Genomic DNA, 19,797 nt, shown 5'->3' with positions numbered 1-19,797 from the left:
AGTACCTCCACACCCCACCTTTCTTCAGCCAAAGCAACATAAAAGCAATTTGCAGGCACGGATTTTCTTCATTACAAATTAGAAGTGGATTGTGAAAGAACCCAGAGTGTGTGTAATGAAAGCTGTTTGATTCTTATTGGCATTAGGGTCATTTTCTTTTCAGGAATGGCCTCTAGATTCTAGTTTGCATACTGTTGCCTTCTAAATGGTGATCACTTTCTATTTCCCTGTGCTGCCTGTGTTCATTCTAAACGTTACAGCTCTGCCTTTGCACTGGTTGAGGGCTAAGGTGGAGGTACAGGGGAGGAATGGAGCCACCATTACCTTCAGAAGGTTGTCAAAGAAGATTTTCTTTACTTAGCATAAATTGCCTCATAAGTAATAACAGGTTTCTTGTCTGTTAATAAAGCCCTTAATGATAGGGAAAACAAGGTTTGGTCATAAATGAATGACTTAAAGTTTTTACAGGAAGCATCTGCTGCTGGCTGTTCTAACTTTTCTTTGACCTCCTTTGGATACTTTTAGAGAATTCAGTTATTTTAAGATACTTACATCAAAATGTTGTTTGGGACTAGGTATCAGAAGGCTTAAGAAGGCTTGGAGCAATTTGAAAAGAACAAGCTGAGCACATTTTTTTTGTTTTATTTTGTTTGTTTGTTTGTTTGTTTGCTTGCTTGCTTGCTTCCATGCAATTCCCTAAACCCCTCTTCAGGGCAGAACAAGAATAGTCAATAAAGAAAATTTGTCACAGACTAAAGAGAGATGTCTATTTAGTATATGTGTTATAAACAGATACCTGATCTAATTCATAGTGACAGAAAGTTTTTAAATGACATAGTGATTGAGAAATAGATGTTGTATATACTAGGTTTTGCTTGTGTTGCTCCCTTCGCCTATTTTTATAATTTTCCCCCCAAAATCCAAATATCTTCACTATTTGTGAACCCCATGTTTGATAATTTGCCTTGTCACTAAAATTTACTTTTAACCCCCAAATCAACAACTCAGGCTCCATTACAGATATTCCCAGATGTGTAGAAAACAGAAGGATGTTTCTATGTCTGTTCATACCCATCCTCACTAAGCCAAGTGAGCAGACTGTAGCCAAGGATCTTTGTACAGGCCTTTAGTCCCATGCCAGAGGTGACTGGTATATACTAAGTAGGATCCATGCATAGAAACATACAAATCAAGCATAGGTTCAGACCTAGGCCTTTCTCCCACCTCTCTGTCTCTCTGTCTCTCTCTCTGTCCCCCATCCCCTCTTTTTCTCTCTCCACATGTTCCCGGTTAGCTTCTCCCCTTTGACACTTAGCTACTGTCTATCTCCTGCCTAGTTCAAAAGACAAGGTCCCCCCCGCCCCACTGTCTGTCTGTCTGTCTGTTTGTCTGTCTGTCTGTCTCCTCCATGTGTTCCCCAGGTCAAGGACAAGATGGCGGTGACTTCCTAGCCTCCACTCTCTGCCCAGCTCCACATTTATATGCATCAGATCCCCCATCAATAAGAATCACCAATATTTGCTTTGAAATTACCAAGGATTTATTCTCCATTCCTTTGGGAAAGGATTGATGACCTGCTAGGTAGGAATTGAGTTTAAAAAAACAAATCCTATGAGAAAGTACTGCTGTGCTATACGCTGTATTCATTTGCTGCTATTGCAATCATCCTGATTGTTGGCTTTCTTTCTTTCACTGGCACTTGCCCCAGGAGCATGTGACAAATGTGGAGGTTGCTAGTGTACAGGACCAGAAAACTTTTATCTAGGAAATGTTCTCATGTAAACATTAAAATATTTTGTCATTTGCAGTGTTCTAAATCCTGTTTTTAATTAGCATACTATTAGTATTCTTGGAAAACAGAGAACAGATAGAAAAGGAGAGACCTTGTGACATGACATTCAAAGATATACCAAAGACTGCCCCACCTTTCAGGTGATATTGGAGTTATAGTATCTCACTGGACAAGTACTTAGCCATTGAGCTATATCCCTAGCACTGCCTCTTCTTAAGACAGGTGTGGCAGAGTCCCCAGAATTCTGTCTTTTAGCAGAAAACCCACCATTATACAATCATGTCTGAAAGACTGGTAGAATGTTCAACTTTCTGCTGAATGGCCAAGCATCCTCCTGAGATGCCAACAAAAGTATCTCTTGGGTATTAATGAAGAGAGTTGATTCTCAACACAGCACAATTTGGGCTGCATAAAGTGAAAAGTCAGGCTGTTGTGTGAGGCATGGAGATACAAGAAGCCATGCTTGAGACACAGAGTGGGTGAGATGATGGAAGACAGGAAAAATGCACCTTCCTCCATACATCCTGAACACCCAGAGGAAACTAGATTATAGATAGGGTATGGGCAGGAGAGGGTGGAGGCTTACATCAGTGAAGTATGTGAAGCCTGTGGGAGAGGTCTTTGGTATGAGACACAGGTGAGGTTCCTAGGAACTCATAGGAAGCAGAAGTTACTACGTAGTATATGTTGACATATGAGTGTTTTTACATTTGCAGAGGAAACACTGTTGGTTTTGAAAATACTAGACATCTTTATTCTCTGATAGTAAATCTTCTGGCCCCTGTTTCTCTGCTCTTTTATCTGCTGCATATTAGAACCAGTAAAGAAGTCTTAAAAGTTCTAGAATCATCCACAAAAAACTTTGAAGTAGTTGATCCCATAGATCCTACAAATCTGTATGTATAAATGACTTTTAGTCAGGGTTGAGATCTCTGGGTTTCCTTAATCCAGTGTGCTTTAAATATTGGTCAGAAAGCTCTCTGTTCCCACGTGTTCAGTTAGCCCTCACCCTGTTCCTGCTTACTCCATGCTGCCAGTTACACTAAATGCTTACGTCATCTGGATGCTCCAGCCTGACACTTTGCCTTTTTTTTAATCACGCAAATCTGTGACTGGAGCATGACATGGAACAGAGAAGAGGAGGACAGAGCAAGCATAAAAGTAAACATCAGGCAATGCAGTAGAAGAGAAGGCGATGGGAGGGTCTGCTAGTCACAAGCCCCAGCCTTTTATACCATTGGAAGCCTTCGTTCAAACTCTCTCTCTCTCTCTCTCTCTCTCTCTCTCTCTCTCTCTCTCTCTCTCTCTCTGTCTGTCTCTCTCTCTCTCTCTGTCTCTCTGTCTCTCTCTCTGTCTCTCTCTCTCTTTCTCTGTCTCTCTCTTCCCTCTCTCTCCTCTCTTCCTTCTTCTCTCTCTCTCTATCTCCCTCCCCCCTCCCCTTCCACTCTCTTTCCTCCTTTCCCTTTCCTTCTTTCACCTCCACTCCTCTACTAGCTGCTGGTGTTATGAAAATTACTTAATCATTTACAACTAAATAGCAACAGAACTTTCAAATTCAAAGCAAGTCTTTCTGACTTAAAGACCAAAATATTTCCCTAGCTTATATTCCATCTCCATGCTGTATAATACACCCTTGGTAATGAATACAGTAATTAATGACTTCCCAGATGCTAGCTGAGCTTGTTTTTAAATTCCCCAAGTCAAATAAGTTGGGAGAATGTTACAAGAAGATTAGTTAGAAAAAAAAATCGTGTGCCATTTATCAGCCCAGAACATTCAGAATTGTCACTTATAAGAAATAAGCTCATTATTAATGGAAGATTACTTTGCTTTCTTTATGTGACTATTTTAAAAATTAACTTTTTCATTATTGCAAGGGTAACGAATGCGTATTCATCTAACACAAATTGGGAAATAAAGATAAACAAATAATACAAAATTAAACATACACCCCCACCCACCACCCCTCGTAGATATAGCTATAATAAGTACCATGGCTTCTATCCGCCTAGGCATTCTGGGCTTTTACACAGGTCTTTTTACATTGTAGTATTTTCCCCCACTTTACACCAGCTAGACAACATTCTGTATCAATACATTTGCCGTTTTATGCTTATTTATTAAGGTAAATAATTTTGTTTGACTTTAAAACACAGTTGTTTCTCCAGAAGTCAGAAACTGATGTGTAACAAACCTTCTGAAGAGCAGGAGTGTGGCTGTTTGTGGATGTACAACAATTCAAACCACAGCACAAAAAGAAAGACAACTACACCCGGTTTGACAGCTGGACATGTTTTCTATGGCCCTTCTATCCACATATCTACTGCTGACTTCAAAGAAAAGTCAGGACAGACGAGGTCCAGAGGATAAGGTGCAAAATGAGAACCGGCCTATGTTAAGAGATTAAAAGGAGGTTCATCAAAGACTTAGCTTAAAAATGCTGGCCTGTGACTTGCCTTGGCCTATAGCCCCCAAATATTCGACAGAACAGAACTTTCTTTGAAGTGACTGGGAGCACGAATACTCAGAGAGTTCTCTGGTCAATGGGATTTACCAAGTATCACTGGAAGGAGCTAGCATTGTTGCCTATTCTGAGCTCTCTGCTTGTTTCTGAATGCTGTTTTTTGGGCTAGTGTGGACAGTAGGATTAGAGACAGTGAGAGAGAGAGAGAGAAAAGAACACACTGGCCTGAGAATGAATATTAATCGATTTACCTTAATGGGGCTGGGTGGGAAGTTCACATACACTCAAGGACTGAGTTTTTTGGTCTCACAAGAACAGAATCTCAACTAACACCCTTGTTTTTATTCAAAGTGTTTGATGGAGTATGTTGTGATTTCAAATAAGCAGTAAACTGTACCTACTACTCCCACTGTTCATTGTGCAACCTCATTACTTTTTTACAACTTTTCAGTAGTCTGTACAGTCCTATCATTTTCACAGAAGCCACCCACTTCCCTGGGAGAAGAATGGACTCTTCCCCAAATGTCAGTGGATTTTACAAGAACTACTTTCAATTCTAAAAGACAAAAAGCTCCAAAACTTGTGCCACATTTAGTTCTACAAGATCTTCCGTTACTGTGTTCAGAATCCATATTTGTGGGATTTTCACCTACATGACAATCTTTTTATATGGGGTGTCGATTCACTTTCTGCTGTAATCATAATCATATCTCGATTTTCTTCAAAGTACAAAAAAATGATATTTTTCTTCTCTACCATTTTAAGGTTTTTCTTATCTTGTCCTGCTGTGTTAAGACTAGAATTCTTCCTGATGAGTCTTGAGAGAGCAGTGTTTTGACTCCAGGAGAACACTACCTTCATGGGAGAAATAAAATTTGTTTCCATATAAGCTACCCTGGGGATTGTATGGATGTTTGTTGTGGTGGTGGAAGATTTGAACTAGGCTTTTGAAATGCCTAGAATGTCAAAGGGTGAAAAAATGCAAAAGATACAGTAGCAGCAGACAGGGCTGGAATAACCAGGTCAAAGTTCCAGATGCAGAAAACTGAGCTGCTTCACAGCAGAAACTGATTTGATTGGGCCAGGTGACTCATGTTAGGAAAGAAAGACAGAAGCTTCATGAGCTGCATCAGGGTAAAATATGCTACGGAATCCATGTGAGTTTTTGTTGTTGTACTTGTTTTGGTTTTTTTTGTTTTTTTTTTTTTTTTTTTTAATGAATGTAAAAGACAGCATTGAAACCTTGGCTGGAAAACATGAAGCTGAAATGTTTTGAGAGCATTAATCTGCTTACTGAATACAGGGTGGATTATGATGGATGGGGCTCGAGCCAAGGCTTGGGAGAAAGAACATGGCCTGCCATGGAATGAAGAGTTGAAATGGAACAGATATAATGGATATAGGGGCAGTTAAACAGGAACTGAGATGTCTTGTGGGAAAAGAAGAGGACTCAGACCAAATAAATAATTGCAACCCATTAAAAAGAGTCAGTTGATGGACATACAAAGAGATTAATGACATCAATAAAATGTTTGGGCCAACAGAGTGTCCACAATGAAAAACTCAGAGAAGCTTCATGTGAGCGCCAAACGCTGAGTGAGACAGTGAGCTCAGAGAAGTTTAGAGAGAAACATCTTCCTTATAGGTTGATGTCACAAAACCTTAGGAAAGAAACGCAACTGGTTCTAAGCCTTGAGTTGTAGAAACTGAGAAGAAACAGAGGGGGAACCCAAAATGTGGAATGAGGAGGTCAGAAGCAAAGGCTCTGCACTATAAAACATGAAAGTCTTCCGGCACACTGAGTAGACGTGTCTTGGGGCAACAGGGGAGAATACAAATTTAGGTAGGCTAATGGGAAGAGGATGCTTCGAGACCAAGCTAAAGAGTTTGTCATTTAACCTGAGAAATGACAAGCCTCTGACATTTTTTGAGTAATGTTGTGGCTAGTGCAAAAGAGCCTGTAGGGGATGTAATCTGAAAAATGAGCATTGTGTATAAAAGAGAGCAAGCGGAATGAATGAGTCAGCAGAAAAGGAAGATGGAAACTGGGTAGACACAAGCATGGACAAGAGGTATCAGTAAACAGGCTAAGGAATTATAATTAGCAAATGAGTGGAAGAATTAGGGCTTTACCCAAGAACTCAATCCTGAGGGTCTGTGCTAATTATCATATATATCATATATAGCATATATAGGATATAATATATAGCCTATATAGCATAGTGTGGAGGTGGGAGATGACTGATTTGGGGTTAATTCCAAAGAGGTTTAAGAACTATATGTCAACAAGAAAACATCCAAAAGGTGGATAGAATTAGAGGATTGAAGCTGAGCTGCAAAACTAATTTACCGTACCAAGATCAAAAAAGCCACACAGCTCAGGGATTGTTTGAAGTTATTCATTAATTGACTAATTAATTAATCAACTGGTTCAGAAAGGGAACTACTTTCAGAAGCTCACTTGAGTACATATACTCTGCTGATATAGATGAATTCTCAATTGCTCCTTTGTTTACACCACAAAACAGTCCAACTTACTTGGACTTACTTGGGAAAGAAAGCATGAAGGAATGTAGGGGGAGGAGATCACGTGCTCTACTCCAAGTGTGGTGTAAATGGGCCTTGTGACTTACGTGAGTCTTCAGAATGTAAAAATGCATATTTTCCCAGTTATAGCATCTAAAAGTACATGTCTTACAAACTGCAAATACCCCATGCTTTCACCACAGTTTTCAAAGACGTAAGAGTGAACTTCAATAACTCTCACAAGCTCACAACCAATATTATAACAGACTCTACATAAACAAATACAATTGGGCATGAATTTTAATTATAACATTTTGTAAGACTCCAGAGATAGCTCAGTGGGTAAAAGCTCTGGCCCACAAACCTGACCACCTGTGTACACACACACACACACATAAATACATAAAAATGTAATATGAATTTGGAGAACTGTAAGCAAAATACAAAGACTACTAACTGGCCTCAGATCCTTACTGAGCCAATCAATACCCATTAGCATTTAGACTTGCATCTTTTGGAGTTTCAGGAATATTTTGAAAGTCACAGCACCCTGAAAAGCAAACAGTGAACTAAACATTTCCAGAGTTAAAAATGACATTATGTTATCTCTACGCCAAGATGGCCACAACAAAGTAGGCCTACAATTCTTTTTTTTTTTTTTTCTTGAAATAGTAAATAGCAAGAAATTCACTTATTGGGAGCCAGGTGCAGGGAGACACATTAATGAGAGGACTTATTGAGTTCTCCATCCTATGGAGAACTCAAGCTACTCAGACATAAAATGAAACCAACATAATAAATAGTAAAGGGGAAAGGAACTACTGACAGATTTAGTCATGATGCTATCAGAATAGACTATTATATAAATACAAAAAAAGAGAGCATCTGTCCAGCTGACACAAAGAAGGAGCCTCTCTTTCCCTTTCCAGCCTACTTAAGCAATACATCTTTCATTGCATTTGGTCCTTTCTCTGGTCTTGCAGCTGCTCGTCTGATCCAGAATATGGATGCCTCTGCTGAGCCATGTACAGACTTCTTCAAATATGCTTGTGGAGGCTGGTTGAAACGCAATGTCATTCCAGAGACCAGTTCCCGATACAGTAATTTTGACATTTTAAGAGATGAACTAGAAGTCATTTTGAAAGGTTAGTGTTGACTGTGTCTGTGAGTTAATTTTTTCCTTTGTATCCATTTTTTAAAAGATGTAGCTGCTGAGCATTTCAAGAAATTTTGCAAAAGATTAGAGTTGATAATTTCCTCCAGAATCTGCAGACCTTTATTGAGTTACTCTGAGGGTAATAGACACCAAAATGGATGTGTTGGCACATCTTAACATTCCTACTTTAATTTTATATACACAAGATCTAAAGCTCTTCATCCCAAATGATGATGTGTTCGTGTCATTTTATAGGACAGCAATGTTTAATGGTTGCTACTGAGTCATTTCTACTGACTCCCCTCAGACCTAGGCTGTGTTAAAGTTGCTAAAAATGTCACCAAACCTTGTCTTCCATAAAAGTGGAGAATATTTGGACTCACCTCTATCTATCCCTAGTTCTCTTCTGTTTTAGAAGTTGCTTTGTAGGAAAAAAATGGAATTTTTCCATGTTTTAATGCCTATACAGGGAGAAAAATTCATTTGGATCATTCATAGCACATTCACACAAGGAAAATTATCTTTTAGTCATCAAGAGAATTATACAGACTAATTTCCAAATCCCTTCTTTCTATTTTGTTGTTGTTGTTGTTGTTTTTAATCTAACTTCAAGAAAAAGTAACTGGTACCTGTGGCTGAGAAGCAGACACACACACATGCACATGCACCTAGCAGTTCATCAGAAAGACTTACATGTAGCTTAGCTAGAGGAGTAAACCCTACTACTGTTCTAGGAATGATGGCTGGATTTTCCTCAAGATTTTGGAATGGAGAGGGAAAAAAACATTCATTTTTAATTAGAGCTGTGTTGAAATGTCAATGCCAGCTAAAAATCAACCATTATGTTGATTCGCTTTACTGAATGCTTGATTTCAGATGTCCTTCAAGAACCCAAAACTGAAGACATAGTAGCAGTGCAGAAAGCAAAAACCTTGTACAGATCTTGTATAAATGAGTGTAAGTGTTTTCTGCTTGTAATATATATGTATATATAATGGTAACAAAATATGAATAGACCACTCATATCCTCACTTTGAATTTATTTTCATTGTCTCAAAAAGCTGCTATTGATAGCCGAGGTGGACAACCTCTACTCCAACTGTTACCAGATATATATGGGTGGCCAGTAGCATCAGAAAATTGGGATCAAACATATGGTAAGGCAATTTCTTTCATTTTTTAAAAATTAATAATTTTCACTTTATAGTATTACTAATAAATTACAGCTTTAGAAAATATGCTTCACTTCTGTCCCTTTAGGTACTTCTTGGACCGCTGAGAAATCTATTGCACAACTGAATTCTAAATATGGGAAAAAGGTCCTCATTAATTTTTTTGTTGGCACTGATGATAAGAATTCTACCCAGCACATAATTCATGTAAGTGTGTGTGTCAGGCAGCCAATGTTATCTCTAACTTGTAATGAAATTTCCATGTGCATTATTTTCATTGATATTTGAGTAATGCTAATTCTTCCTTTCAATGGATGAACTAAGGTGTAATAAATCCCTGCCCTGGCTCTCAGCCCTAAGATTCCATGTTGAAAGGATTTTCTTAGCTATATGTTTTAGACATCCACCCCAGTCTGTTGTCTGTATTTCAGACAGCTCCCAGGATCCTCTTATTATGAAAATAACCTTCAGTTTCTTTGTATGTTTTATCCTTTGGTTGACATAAAGTAATGTAGGTCTGGACACCAAAAACTCCTCACTGATTTAAGATAAAAACCATAAAGGGGGTTTCAAACACAGTTTTGGTTCTCACTAAATATTACCTGTGCTTTTAATTTTAGTTAAGATAAATAAAGTACAATCTTTTTTAATGGCCCTTCGTGTGAAGATATCTTGTTGTTCTTTCTATACAAGTGTGTGTGTGTGTGTGTGTGTGTGTGTGTGTGTGTGTGTGTGTGTGTGTATTTCCTCTGGTTTAGATTAGACTTCTCAAAATTCATGGATTCCCACCTTCATTTATGAGTGCCACAGTTGACTATTGCAACCATTCTAATATATTCAGAATAGGAAGCAGTCTTACAAGGGTATCAGCATGCCCATTTATACTTAATGTTGGTGCCCAAAGAGGAGTATATACTCAGAACAGCAGAGCGTCTCCTCTTACATACCCAGTTAATGTCTGCTCCTGCTAAAACCCCTTCAAACACACACATCTTTGGGGGAGTCTTCTCCATGCCTCTTTGGTAGACAGTCTCAAAATGTGTGGCAAGATTTACACTGACAAATAGGTTGTAGAGAAACTGTAGTGGTCTTCTATGCCCCCAACCCCACAGACCCAAATAAACTTGGAAGGTTATAACCTACTTCTACCAGTAAAAGTGTATCCCAGTTAAGGGTGGAACAAGCAAACATGGCCGGAAAGGGACCATATTAGAATATCCAGAAGCTGAAAAGTTCTGTCAATGTGTAATTTGGTAGTTCTCTGGGCCAGGATCCTCCTTGTATCTTCTGTTCTGAATTAAAAATCATCCCCAGCTTATTTTTAATTCAAATTTTCTTTAGTTTCACTCACATATCCACAATGAAAGACCCTGGTTTATTTAACTACCCATGTAGTTATCAATTACAAGTGCTGTAGAAACCGTTTCTTAGTTGTTTACTTCATTTCTGCTTATTGCCCCTTACAAACAGCATGGAGAGCAGGCCTAGTCTATTTTATCCAAATGTTTTATACTTGTTGAGTAATTTGTTTTCCTTGATGTATATTTTCTCTATAGTTTGACCAGCCTCGACTTGGCCTCCCTTCCAGAGACTACTATGAGTGTACTGGAATATACAAAGAGGTAAATAAATGTAGGGGGAGAAAAGAATCAGACACAGCTACAGAGTGATCTGTGTAAACCTTTACTAATGAAAAGGACCAGAGCCAAATTTAAAACTAGTTTACAATTTTTTGCTAGGAAAAGACTAAAACAGAACAGTGCTGAAGTTCCTTTGATAGAATGAACATTGCAACTCGACTACCAGAAATCAAACAAGAAAGCTTGGAGTTCCTCGTGTGAATTTTGATTCTTAGTTTTTAAGTCACGTGATCTATTTTTTTTTTAACGTCACCTTCAAATGTCTACACTCACATCTAAATTGGATCATTTAAAGAAAGCAAAAAGTGTCCGATAGATCATAGCACTGAACACTGTCAGTAATGACTAGGGATGAGCAGGTCCAATGACACGTACTCGTCTAGCACTTCCTGGTTCTGCTTTAAGACAACTATGCTGACAGGAGCATCTGCTTCCTTCCCAAATCACGCAAAACATGGAATCACATTATACATAGCTACTGTTGACCTGGATATCGTTCTACTATCTCCCCAGCTTTCTTGCCTTAGGCTGATGTGACTGTGACAGAAGGAGCCACACCAGACAAAATGAACAGTTGGGTGTTAGGTTAGTAACAGTTAGTTAGGTGTGATTAGATATCAGAGGGAAGGCGTTTGTCCTACAGATGTTTTTCTCATAAATCTTTTAAAACGGAAGAAAAGTATGGACGCTTTTCATGATTCTAAAGAGTAACATTTTGATAGTATGACTGGAATCATTTCTTAGCTAAAATTATTAGCTCAAAAAGTGGTTGTGTCTTGCATTCATGTTATGTTCAAATAACATGAAATAAGCTATCTGTTGGAATAGATACACTATACAGAAATTAAGAAAAAGTACCTACATTGTAATACTAAAGGCCACAATTAATAGTACAGACAAATGGAGGTAGGATAGCTGAGTGATCTAGTGGCTGTGTGGGCTGCAACTGTTGACTTTAAGACGTGTCCAGCTGCTTCCTGTTTCAGACTTAAAAGTGAGGAAGGAATGTCGAACCATGTCTTAATTTTTATCTCAAGAGCTGTTCATATTTACAATTTTACTCTTATAAACTACTGTTCCCTCCTCAGTTCTTAGATAGCTTTTATTAGTTTAACATTTCTGATCTCAATCTATACCTAATAGTCAAGTCGGTGACATTTCTTCCTTTTTCCCTCTGATAAGATTTTTATTAAGAAGAGAGTATATTTTGTTATTTTTTTCTGTTTTATTCACAATGTCAAAAAATATGACAAACTGGCTATTTGGGATTTGCATCTAATACAGATGCATTTTTACTTAAGCTGCATTTTTTCTTTTTTTAGTTTGAAATTCTGAATTGTCCGTTCTGTTAGAGAATTGGAACCTCCATTTGGTCATATACATTTCTTGCTAGGTCTGTAGAATTAGAAACTGAAGTTGGTATTTACAAAAGTCAGTGCAGCTAGAGCTGTTCTAGTCACTCCACGGAGATAGAGCATAATTTTTCAGGTATGTGTAGCCACCATCAAGCTCCTAGAGGATTCATTGATTTAGGCTTTCTGGTTTCCTTCTATAGGCATGAAAGTTTGTATTGGACTGGGTTTTGTCTAAACCACAATAACAAACACAATCAAAATTATAGTACCTGAGGCAAGAAACCATACATTTCTATCTCTCTTTCCAAGCTCAAAGCAAGCAGCCCAAGTGAAATAGGACATAAGGGACTCTCTGGGATCTCAGCTGCTTTTAATTTTGTTGTCCTAGACTGAGCCTTTTCTGGAATTCACATTAGTCTGCTAGGTCAGAATTGGCTTGTTGTGCAATACTTAGGTAGAAGGTCAAAAAAATGATAGACAATTTCCTCTAATTTTTTAATTAATAGGTCTTAATATTTTTTTTAAGAAAGGGTTTATTCTATGGCCCAGCCCATCATGTTTTTGCCACTGAATATAAAGGAGATTAGAAAATGTCAGCTGAATTTTCTCCTGTTTTTCATTCTATTGTAAAGTGGATTGTTTTGCTCATTTCTAAATCAGGTAGTTCAAATTTTGTTTGTGTAAATGCTACTAATTTTGTGTACTGGTTTCCTTTTACTCTATTCAGTTCTGACACTGTTTTTGATGACATCTTTAGTACTTTCTTTTTTTGTGGGTGCAGTGAACGTTTATTGATGGTATTTCAGAGAATAGAGAGGGCTCCCTAGGCCCCTCCTGTTGTTATGGGGTCTGGGATGGAAATCGTGAGGGAGATGCTCAGTGTTGGGGACAGGGACTCCTCAGCAACCGAGGGCCTCTCTCTTGCTCTCTCTCAGTGTCCCTGCTGGGGTGGGTGGTGCAGGGTTTCTTACTTTTTGGAGGCCATGTAGGCCATGAGTTCCACGACCCTGTTGCTGTAGCCGTACTTTCTATGCATGAGAATATCCACTGGCAAACAGACAATCTCACTACTTCCTTTCCCACACGGATATGCTTGCTTGCTTTCTTTCTTTCTTTCTTTCTTTCTTTCTTTCTTTCTTTCTTTCTCTTTCTTTCTTTTCTTCTTCTTTTCTTCTTTCTCTTTTTTTAAATTTTATTTAATCATTTATTACAGTACAGATTTTATCCCCCTTCCCATCCACTCCCTGACTGCCTCACATCCCATACCTCCTCCCCCATTGGTCTCCACAAGGATGTCCCCACCCCACCCCCAACCCCCACCCCACCAGACTTCCCCACTCCCTGGGTACTCCTATCTCTTAAGGGTTAGGTGCATCTTCTCTGACTGAGTCCAGACCCAGCAATCATCTACTGTATATGTGTTTGGGGGCCTCATATCAGCTGATGTATGCTGCCTGGCTGGTGGCCCTATCTTGTGCTTGTCTTAACCGTTCTGGCTAAAACTTTTAAAACTACCTTGAGCAGACATCCATGTCTTGTTTCTGATCTCAGAGAGAAAACATTCAACTTTTTATCGTGGTCTTTATTGTACTGAAGCATGTTGCTTTTGAATTTATGCTTTTGAAAAAAAATTTAATTATGTTGAACTTTTCCATCACTTAAGATGATCATATTTTGTTATTATAGTGTCTAACATCTATTGATCAATTATTACGGAATGATACTTGTATACTTTTCCTGACACAAATTCATCTTAATCTTAATCCAGAGAGTGATGACTCAAGGCCCACATATCTAAATCAGAGAAAAGGCAGATTTCCTTACCCCGATTCACTAAATTCCAGGAAAGAGCACAGGCTGAGATTTGTAGTCATAAAGATGAGTAAGCTCAAACAAACTGAGATTAAGCATACAGCAGATTTTATTTGTTTGCTCACCCAAAGTGCAAACTAATAAAACCTGCCATGGTCTGGAGATGTTCTGATCAAGTAAAAATGACTAAAACCTTCTTAATATACTTCAATATAACTTCAGTATTTTTATTTAATGAATATTCATTGAGTTCATGTCAGTGTGACCGTTCTTCTAGGCAGTGGGAAACCAGAGACAACAGCATTTGTGCTGTCACTGAACTCAAGTAATTCAGGAATGAAAGAGACAAAAGAGTAAGGGGAAATAGTGGAGAGACAAAATGTAAATTGAGGAAATATAATACCAATAAAATGGTGATGTGATAATGAGCGGGTGAGTGGATGAGCCATTTAGATTCCATTCCAGTTGGCTTTTAAAAAGATCTCTCTGCCTGCAGTGTGTACAGTGGACTGTAATATAGAAGAGCTCAGAAGAGGTCGTTTGGTCATTTATGTGAAAGAGGATGGTGGACTCTGATGAGGGCAAGTAGATCTAAGATAACTTGCAAGATGGCCTACTTATTATGGCTGCAGTGTGTACTTTAAGCTTCTCAGCTAATACATATGGCTTATGTAGTTTCTCTGTGTACTGGCGATGATATACATATGGTACAAGAAGAACTGTGGATCTCACCTTCTTCTTTCTGATACGAAGACAGTACCTCCAGAGGGTTTATCCAGTCCTGGTATATGCATTTAACAAAACATAAAGGGTGTTTTATTTTCAACTTAGTAAATACGAGAAGAGAATTTTTAGAGATTGAAAGCAGTTTGTGAGAAACCTGTTCCCAGCATATACATAAAACATTGAAAATCTTGTATAAATCTTTAGGTTCTTTCTGATAACCCAACAACCTCAGTCCCTTCCATGAGTCAAGGTGACTCTTCTCTGGTCCTGAGTTTCTATCACAGAGTTGTTTTTATGTTCAGCTATGTCTAATCTCTGGTCCCTAGGAATAGGTATGCTATTCTACATGCGCAATCCCCCTGTAGATAGCAAGTCTCTGTGCTAGCAGCTGTATGATGCTTAATGGAATGCTTCTGAGCCCTTTAGAAGAGAAACATCTTTCCCGCTTCATGTCACATCTTTCTTATTTGGTACACTTTGTAGATTTTACCAGTAAACATCCTGCATAACACAATATTCCCCAGTCTTAATAGCTAACTAGAGGACAGTTATATGACATCTCAGTTACTTCCTAGTCTATATTTTGTAGATTTTCTTCTAAGGATGGAAAATACAGACAACTGATAAGAGCTGAGTGTCACAAACAGAATATCTGAATATGAAACTGCTGATCTTCAGAGATCACCCTCCGGGTACCCAGATGTCAGCCAATCTGAAGAACTTTCCTCTCTTTCCTGGATCTGGATGTCATTCATTAATAGTGATAGAGAAGTGTGAAGGACAGCAGTAAAATGGCTTTCCCTCGCTATGTCCTTTACCAATTCTAAAAAATATCAGCTTTTTTGGAGGAATCCGCTCTTCTAAAGATCTAGATTATAAACACTATAATCTCCTGTGGTAATATGGAAATCATTCTAACCAAAGCCGTAATCTATGATATTAGGATTAGTAAATATTATTTTTGCTAATGTGTAGTTTAAAGCACCACAAAATTACTGCTATATGGACTTTATGTTGGCTTCTAAAAGTAATTATCCTTTTAAAAAGACTTGTCAGTGCTAGGTTTTATAATCTGTTTTTTAACAAAGGGCTCCTAGATGTTTTCGGGTTCTTTTCCACTGAAAGGATTCTTGATTCACTGTCTCTTCAAAGCACAACCACTAAACATGAGAGCTTATTCTTATTCTTGCCCTGACAGCTGAGTCTTCTTTAAGACACTAGAAAAAAAAAAAAACTAAGTTTCACTTTCAAAAATATATCAGTTTCTTCAAATCTGTATACTTGATATCATTTGGCTTTTTATGTGCTTAAAATTTAGAAAAAGATAAAGCCTAACTTAGAATCTTGCAACATGAGTTTGAGTTTTGACAACTACTAAAGGAATTTAGAGAGAAAACATACTGCAATACGTGTTTTAATAAGAAGTGGTGGCCAGGCTGAAACTCAGCCATCACAGCTCTGTGTTCTATTCATGTGCCCCAGGAGCTAGTGATACAAGATTTTACCAGTTCAGTAGGACTAACGGATTGACTCATTATGTTACCCACCAAGGTTCCACAATCATCAAATACATTTGTAAAGAATAAAAACCAGATTGCAGAATCAACGAAGTATATAGAAGGATTCTTCTTGGTTTCTCACATCATTGACAAAAACGTATCTCATATAGCAAAGAGAAACCTGAAAAGATTGATATTAGAAAACTCAAATTACCATCTCCTTCATAGGCAGTAGTAATTCCCTGCTGAAAGCAGTTAGATTAATATGCTTTGAAATATAGTTAATTCAAAACACTACATTCTTTTTAAAAAAGATTTATTTATTTATTTATTTATTTATTTATTTATTTATTTATTATACACTGTTCTGCCTGATGTGTGCATGCCAGCAGGTCAGAAGAGAACACCAGATCTCATTATAGGTAGTCATGAGCTATGATGTGGTTACTGAGAATTGAACTCAGGACCTGTGGAAGAACTGCCAGTGCTCTTAACCTCTGAGCCATCTCTCCAGCCCAACACTACATTCTTATATTTTGGCCTATGTGGTCCCATGAGGGATGAACCCAGACATGTTTGTTTATTTCAAAGTGAAACAAGAACTCTGATTAGCTTTAAATAGGAACAGAGTTGATTTGGCAATAACCTATACAAAATTATATTTTCTTCATTTCTAATATCTCAGTGATTGGATTTCTAAATGTAAATTCACCCCTATACTTTATCCTATTAAAAAATATGGACAGAAGCATTATTTTTGAGATTCACAGTGATTAACTCATTGTGTTTCAGAGTCTTGATTGATAGGACATTTTCACTTTACTATATTTTATGTTTGATGGTGAACATCTATAAATACATGTGCCTTTACACTCAAATTAAATATGGGGTGCTCTTTGTGCTTTTAATCCTTTAGTAGGGATATAAAATTCATCTGAAACTAAAAGTGGCACACCCTTTTAGCACACATTATAGTATTCATTTGTATTTACCCAAGCACCAAGTCTTGGAAGCATCGAAATCTCATTCACATATCCTGGAGTTATGTGGCAGAATTCTCCTGATGACAGTCACTCGCCTTTCTCCAACTAAAGTTCCTGATAGAAACATCAATCAGGGTAAATTTTAAAAGAAATAAGAATATCACACTTTATTTTAATCGTAGATGGATGTCTAATGGTGGCTAATAAGTAACAGGACATTGAGACTTAGCAGAATTGGGATTGAATTTTCCTGGTCTTGACATCACTGAAGGGTATAATGGGAAAAAAAATTAAAATCTTTTGTTGTTTGTTGGATGCATTCCCGAGAGCAGTCTCAAAAAACCTTAACTTGGCCCAAGATGAATCTGTGAAAATGTCCTAATCACATTCTATGCATTTGTAACTGTCTCTTCAGAAATAGTTCAAAAAATACTTGCTTGTATGTATAAGCAAAGCCAACCTGAAGAAAAATTTTAGGAAGGAAAAAGAAGTAACATGTGTATCTATTTAACAAGCACTTTACAACTGTCTTTTTGTGAAGGCAAAATAATTTTTTTTTGAAAATAACATAATATCCACAGCCAAATGACCATAAATTAAAAACATTTTAAGTAATATTTTATTGCTGTATCTCAGCTACAATTAAAAGAATCTGTATACGTCATTCTTTTTAACACTTAGAAAATATTTCTATTTGATTGTTCTTTTTCTTCTACCAAAATTAATATCTTAAAATCCTGCATTGCCACAATGACTATCAGAAGGTTTCCCAACAACATATTATTTTTTTCTTTCAGGCTTGCACAGCATATGTGGATTTTATGATTTCTGTGGCCAGACTGATTCGGCAGGAACAAAGATTGCCTATTGATGAAAACCAGCTCTCTTTGGAAATGAATAAAGTTATGGAATTGGAAAAAGAAATTGCCAATGTAAAACATATTTTTTTCTGGGATACTGAATAATGTCAACCACTTTCTGCTTCATTCCCTCCTCTCTATGCTATTTTAAAATAAAACTGTAGCTCTTTAACCCAGTGATAAAAATGCATAGCCTAGTAATGGATCATTAACTTCCGGAGAACCTTTGAAACTATAGAATTTCCTGAAATCCAAAAGACACACTAGGGTTGACAAATAGTAAAGAAGCTGTGCTGTCAGCAGTCGCATCAATATCTTTCACTGGGACTTTGAGATGTCCTCATGATGCAGGAAGACCCATCCAAACACACAGCGGGTTTTCTCAACAATTTTACTTTATGTTAACTTGAAATACAAAGTGTCTGCCGAGATCATCTCTGTCCTGCTAGAAAGTTGGTCAGAGGTCAAAGTAATGCCTCTGATTTCAGACTCTGAAACTGCTGAAGTCAGAAAAACAGAAAGATCTAAGCAACAGAGCCAAGGGTATTTCTGCATTTCTCCTGGTTCCAGGCAAGCCCTTGGAGACTGAACTGGCACTCTGTTCTCTGAGTCTTCCACGCAGGCATGAGCAAGTGAACTCTGGCTCTCGTCAATATTCAGGGTTGTGATTGAGCCTGGCCTCAGAGTTCCTTAACAGTGTAAGCAGAACCCTGTTCTCTCATGTCCTTCCTCATCTGCTTACCACTGCCACCTGGCCTCTGCAGAAGATTAAAGACTAAAGGTCATGGAGAGTAATTTTAGATTTGCTGGGTTATATAAATCCAACACCTACCCCTAACCAGAGTCAGTCTGCTTGGAGGAGCAACTCTGTGGAGGACATTTGATAGATTACTTGTTGTTCTCAGAGGAAAACTGAATCGCTAGAGAACAATTTCTTGCCCTGGGATTTTATATGTCCTTAGACCATGTCCCCCTAGGGCAGCTTCGGCTCTACAGTCGTCACTCTATATTGCCTGGGACATACTTGTTAGGCTTCCTCCTCCCTTAGGCTCTGAGATTAGCTCCAGGGCAACGTTATCTTTGTATTACTAATGTGTATCTTACAGTGTGCCTGTTGTCTTGTATGGAGGAGATATTTAATATTGATTGTCTTCATCAATGAGTAGATAAGTTAGTCCGAAGGGAATGTTGATGGTCTTCTCAGCCAGTTCTCATTTTAGACCTTCCTCTTTGTGTCTTCACACTTAAAATTGTTTTTATTCTTCCCAAGCACTAACTTAAGAGTTGCTGTTATAATTTTATCTTTGAGACTCAGTGAACAAAGTTAACTTGGACGCAGTTGAGTTTATGTTATTAGGTAGAAGGAAGGGAGGTCACAAAAGTAGTGTGGCCATTCTCCTTGGCCATCCTGCAACCTACCTGCTGCAGACTAAAAATTTGCAGAGCCAACTGTCATAAAGTCTTATAAAGCCTTTTGCATTCTCCACCCACCCCCCCGCCTTAATTTTTATCTAGAATACTCAATTACAAAGTGAGGGCAGGAGCCAGTATTTGAGAGATAAATTGGAGATGACTATATTAAAAAAATTGATGTAAAACAGCTGCAGACTCAACTGAACTGATCATTAGCCACTAATGTTACTTACGTGGCTTGGAGAGTTACCAAGATGTTAAAAGGGTTTTGAAGAATTTTAAGCTCGATGATCTGGTTAAATTTTAATTATCACGGAATATACATAAAATGATAAATTTTGAACCCAAGTCAAATTATCTAATGTCTACCTTATTCTTTATTTTTCATCATATATGGTT

General features: G+C 37.8%; 1 protein-coding gene across 1 annotated transcript in view; it reads left to right on the top strand.

Moving 5' to 3' along the window:
* The window catches only part of LOC117701816 (neprilysin), a 79,867-nt gene that overhangs the window by 20,279 nt on the left and 39,791 nt on the right, over positions 1-19,797 (top strand). Inside the window, exons 3-8 of the mRNA XM_034493240.2 lie at positions 7,766-7,927; positions 8,815-8,895; positions 9,000-9,095; positions 9,199-9,317; positions 10,667-10,732; positions 17,923-18,057. Coding sequence (XP_034349131.1) covers positions 7,766-7,927; positions 8,815-8,895; positions 9,000-9,095; positions 9,199-9,317; positions 10,667-10,732; positions 17,923-18,057 — 659 coding nt within the window. The remainder of the gene's footprint in view (positions 1-7,765; positions 7,928-8,814; positions 8,896-8,999; positions 9,096-9,198; positions 9,318-10,666; positions 10,733-17,922; positions 18,058-19,797) is intronic.

This window comes from Arvicanthis niloticus, unplaced genomic scaffold (genome assembly GCF_011762505.2).
Source record: "Arvicanthis niloticus isolate mArvNil1 unplaced genomic scaffold, mArvNil1.pat.X pat_scaffold_255_arrow_ctg1, whole genome shotgun sequence".
NCBI lineage: Eukaryota > Metazoa > Chordata > Mammalia > Rodentia > Muridae > Arvicanthis > Arvicanthis niloticus.
Note: the sequence above shows the minus strand (reverse complement) of the source record. Positions and strands in the feature narration are given on the sequence as shown.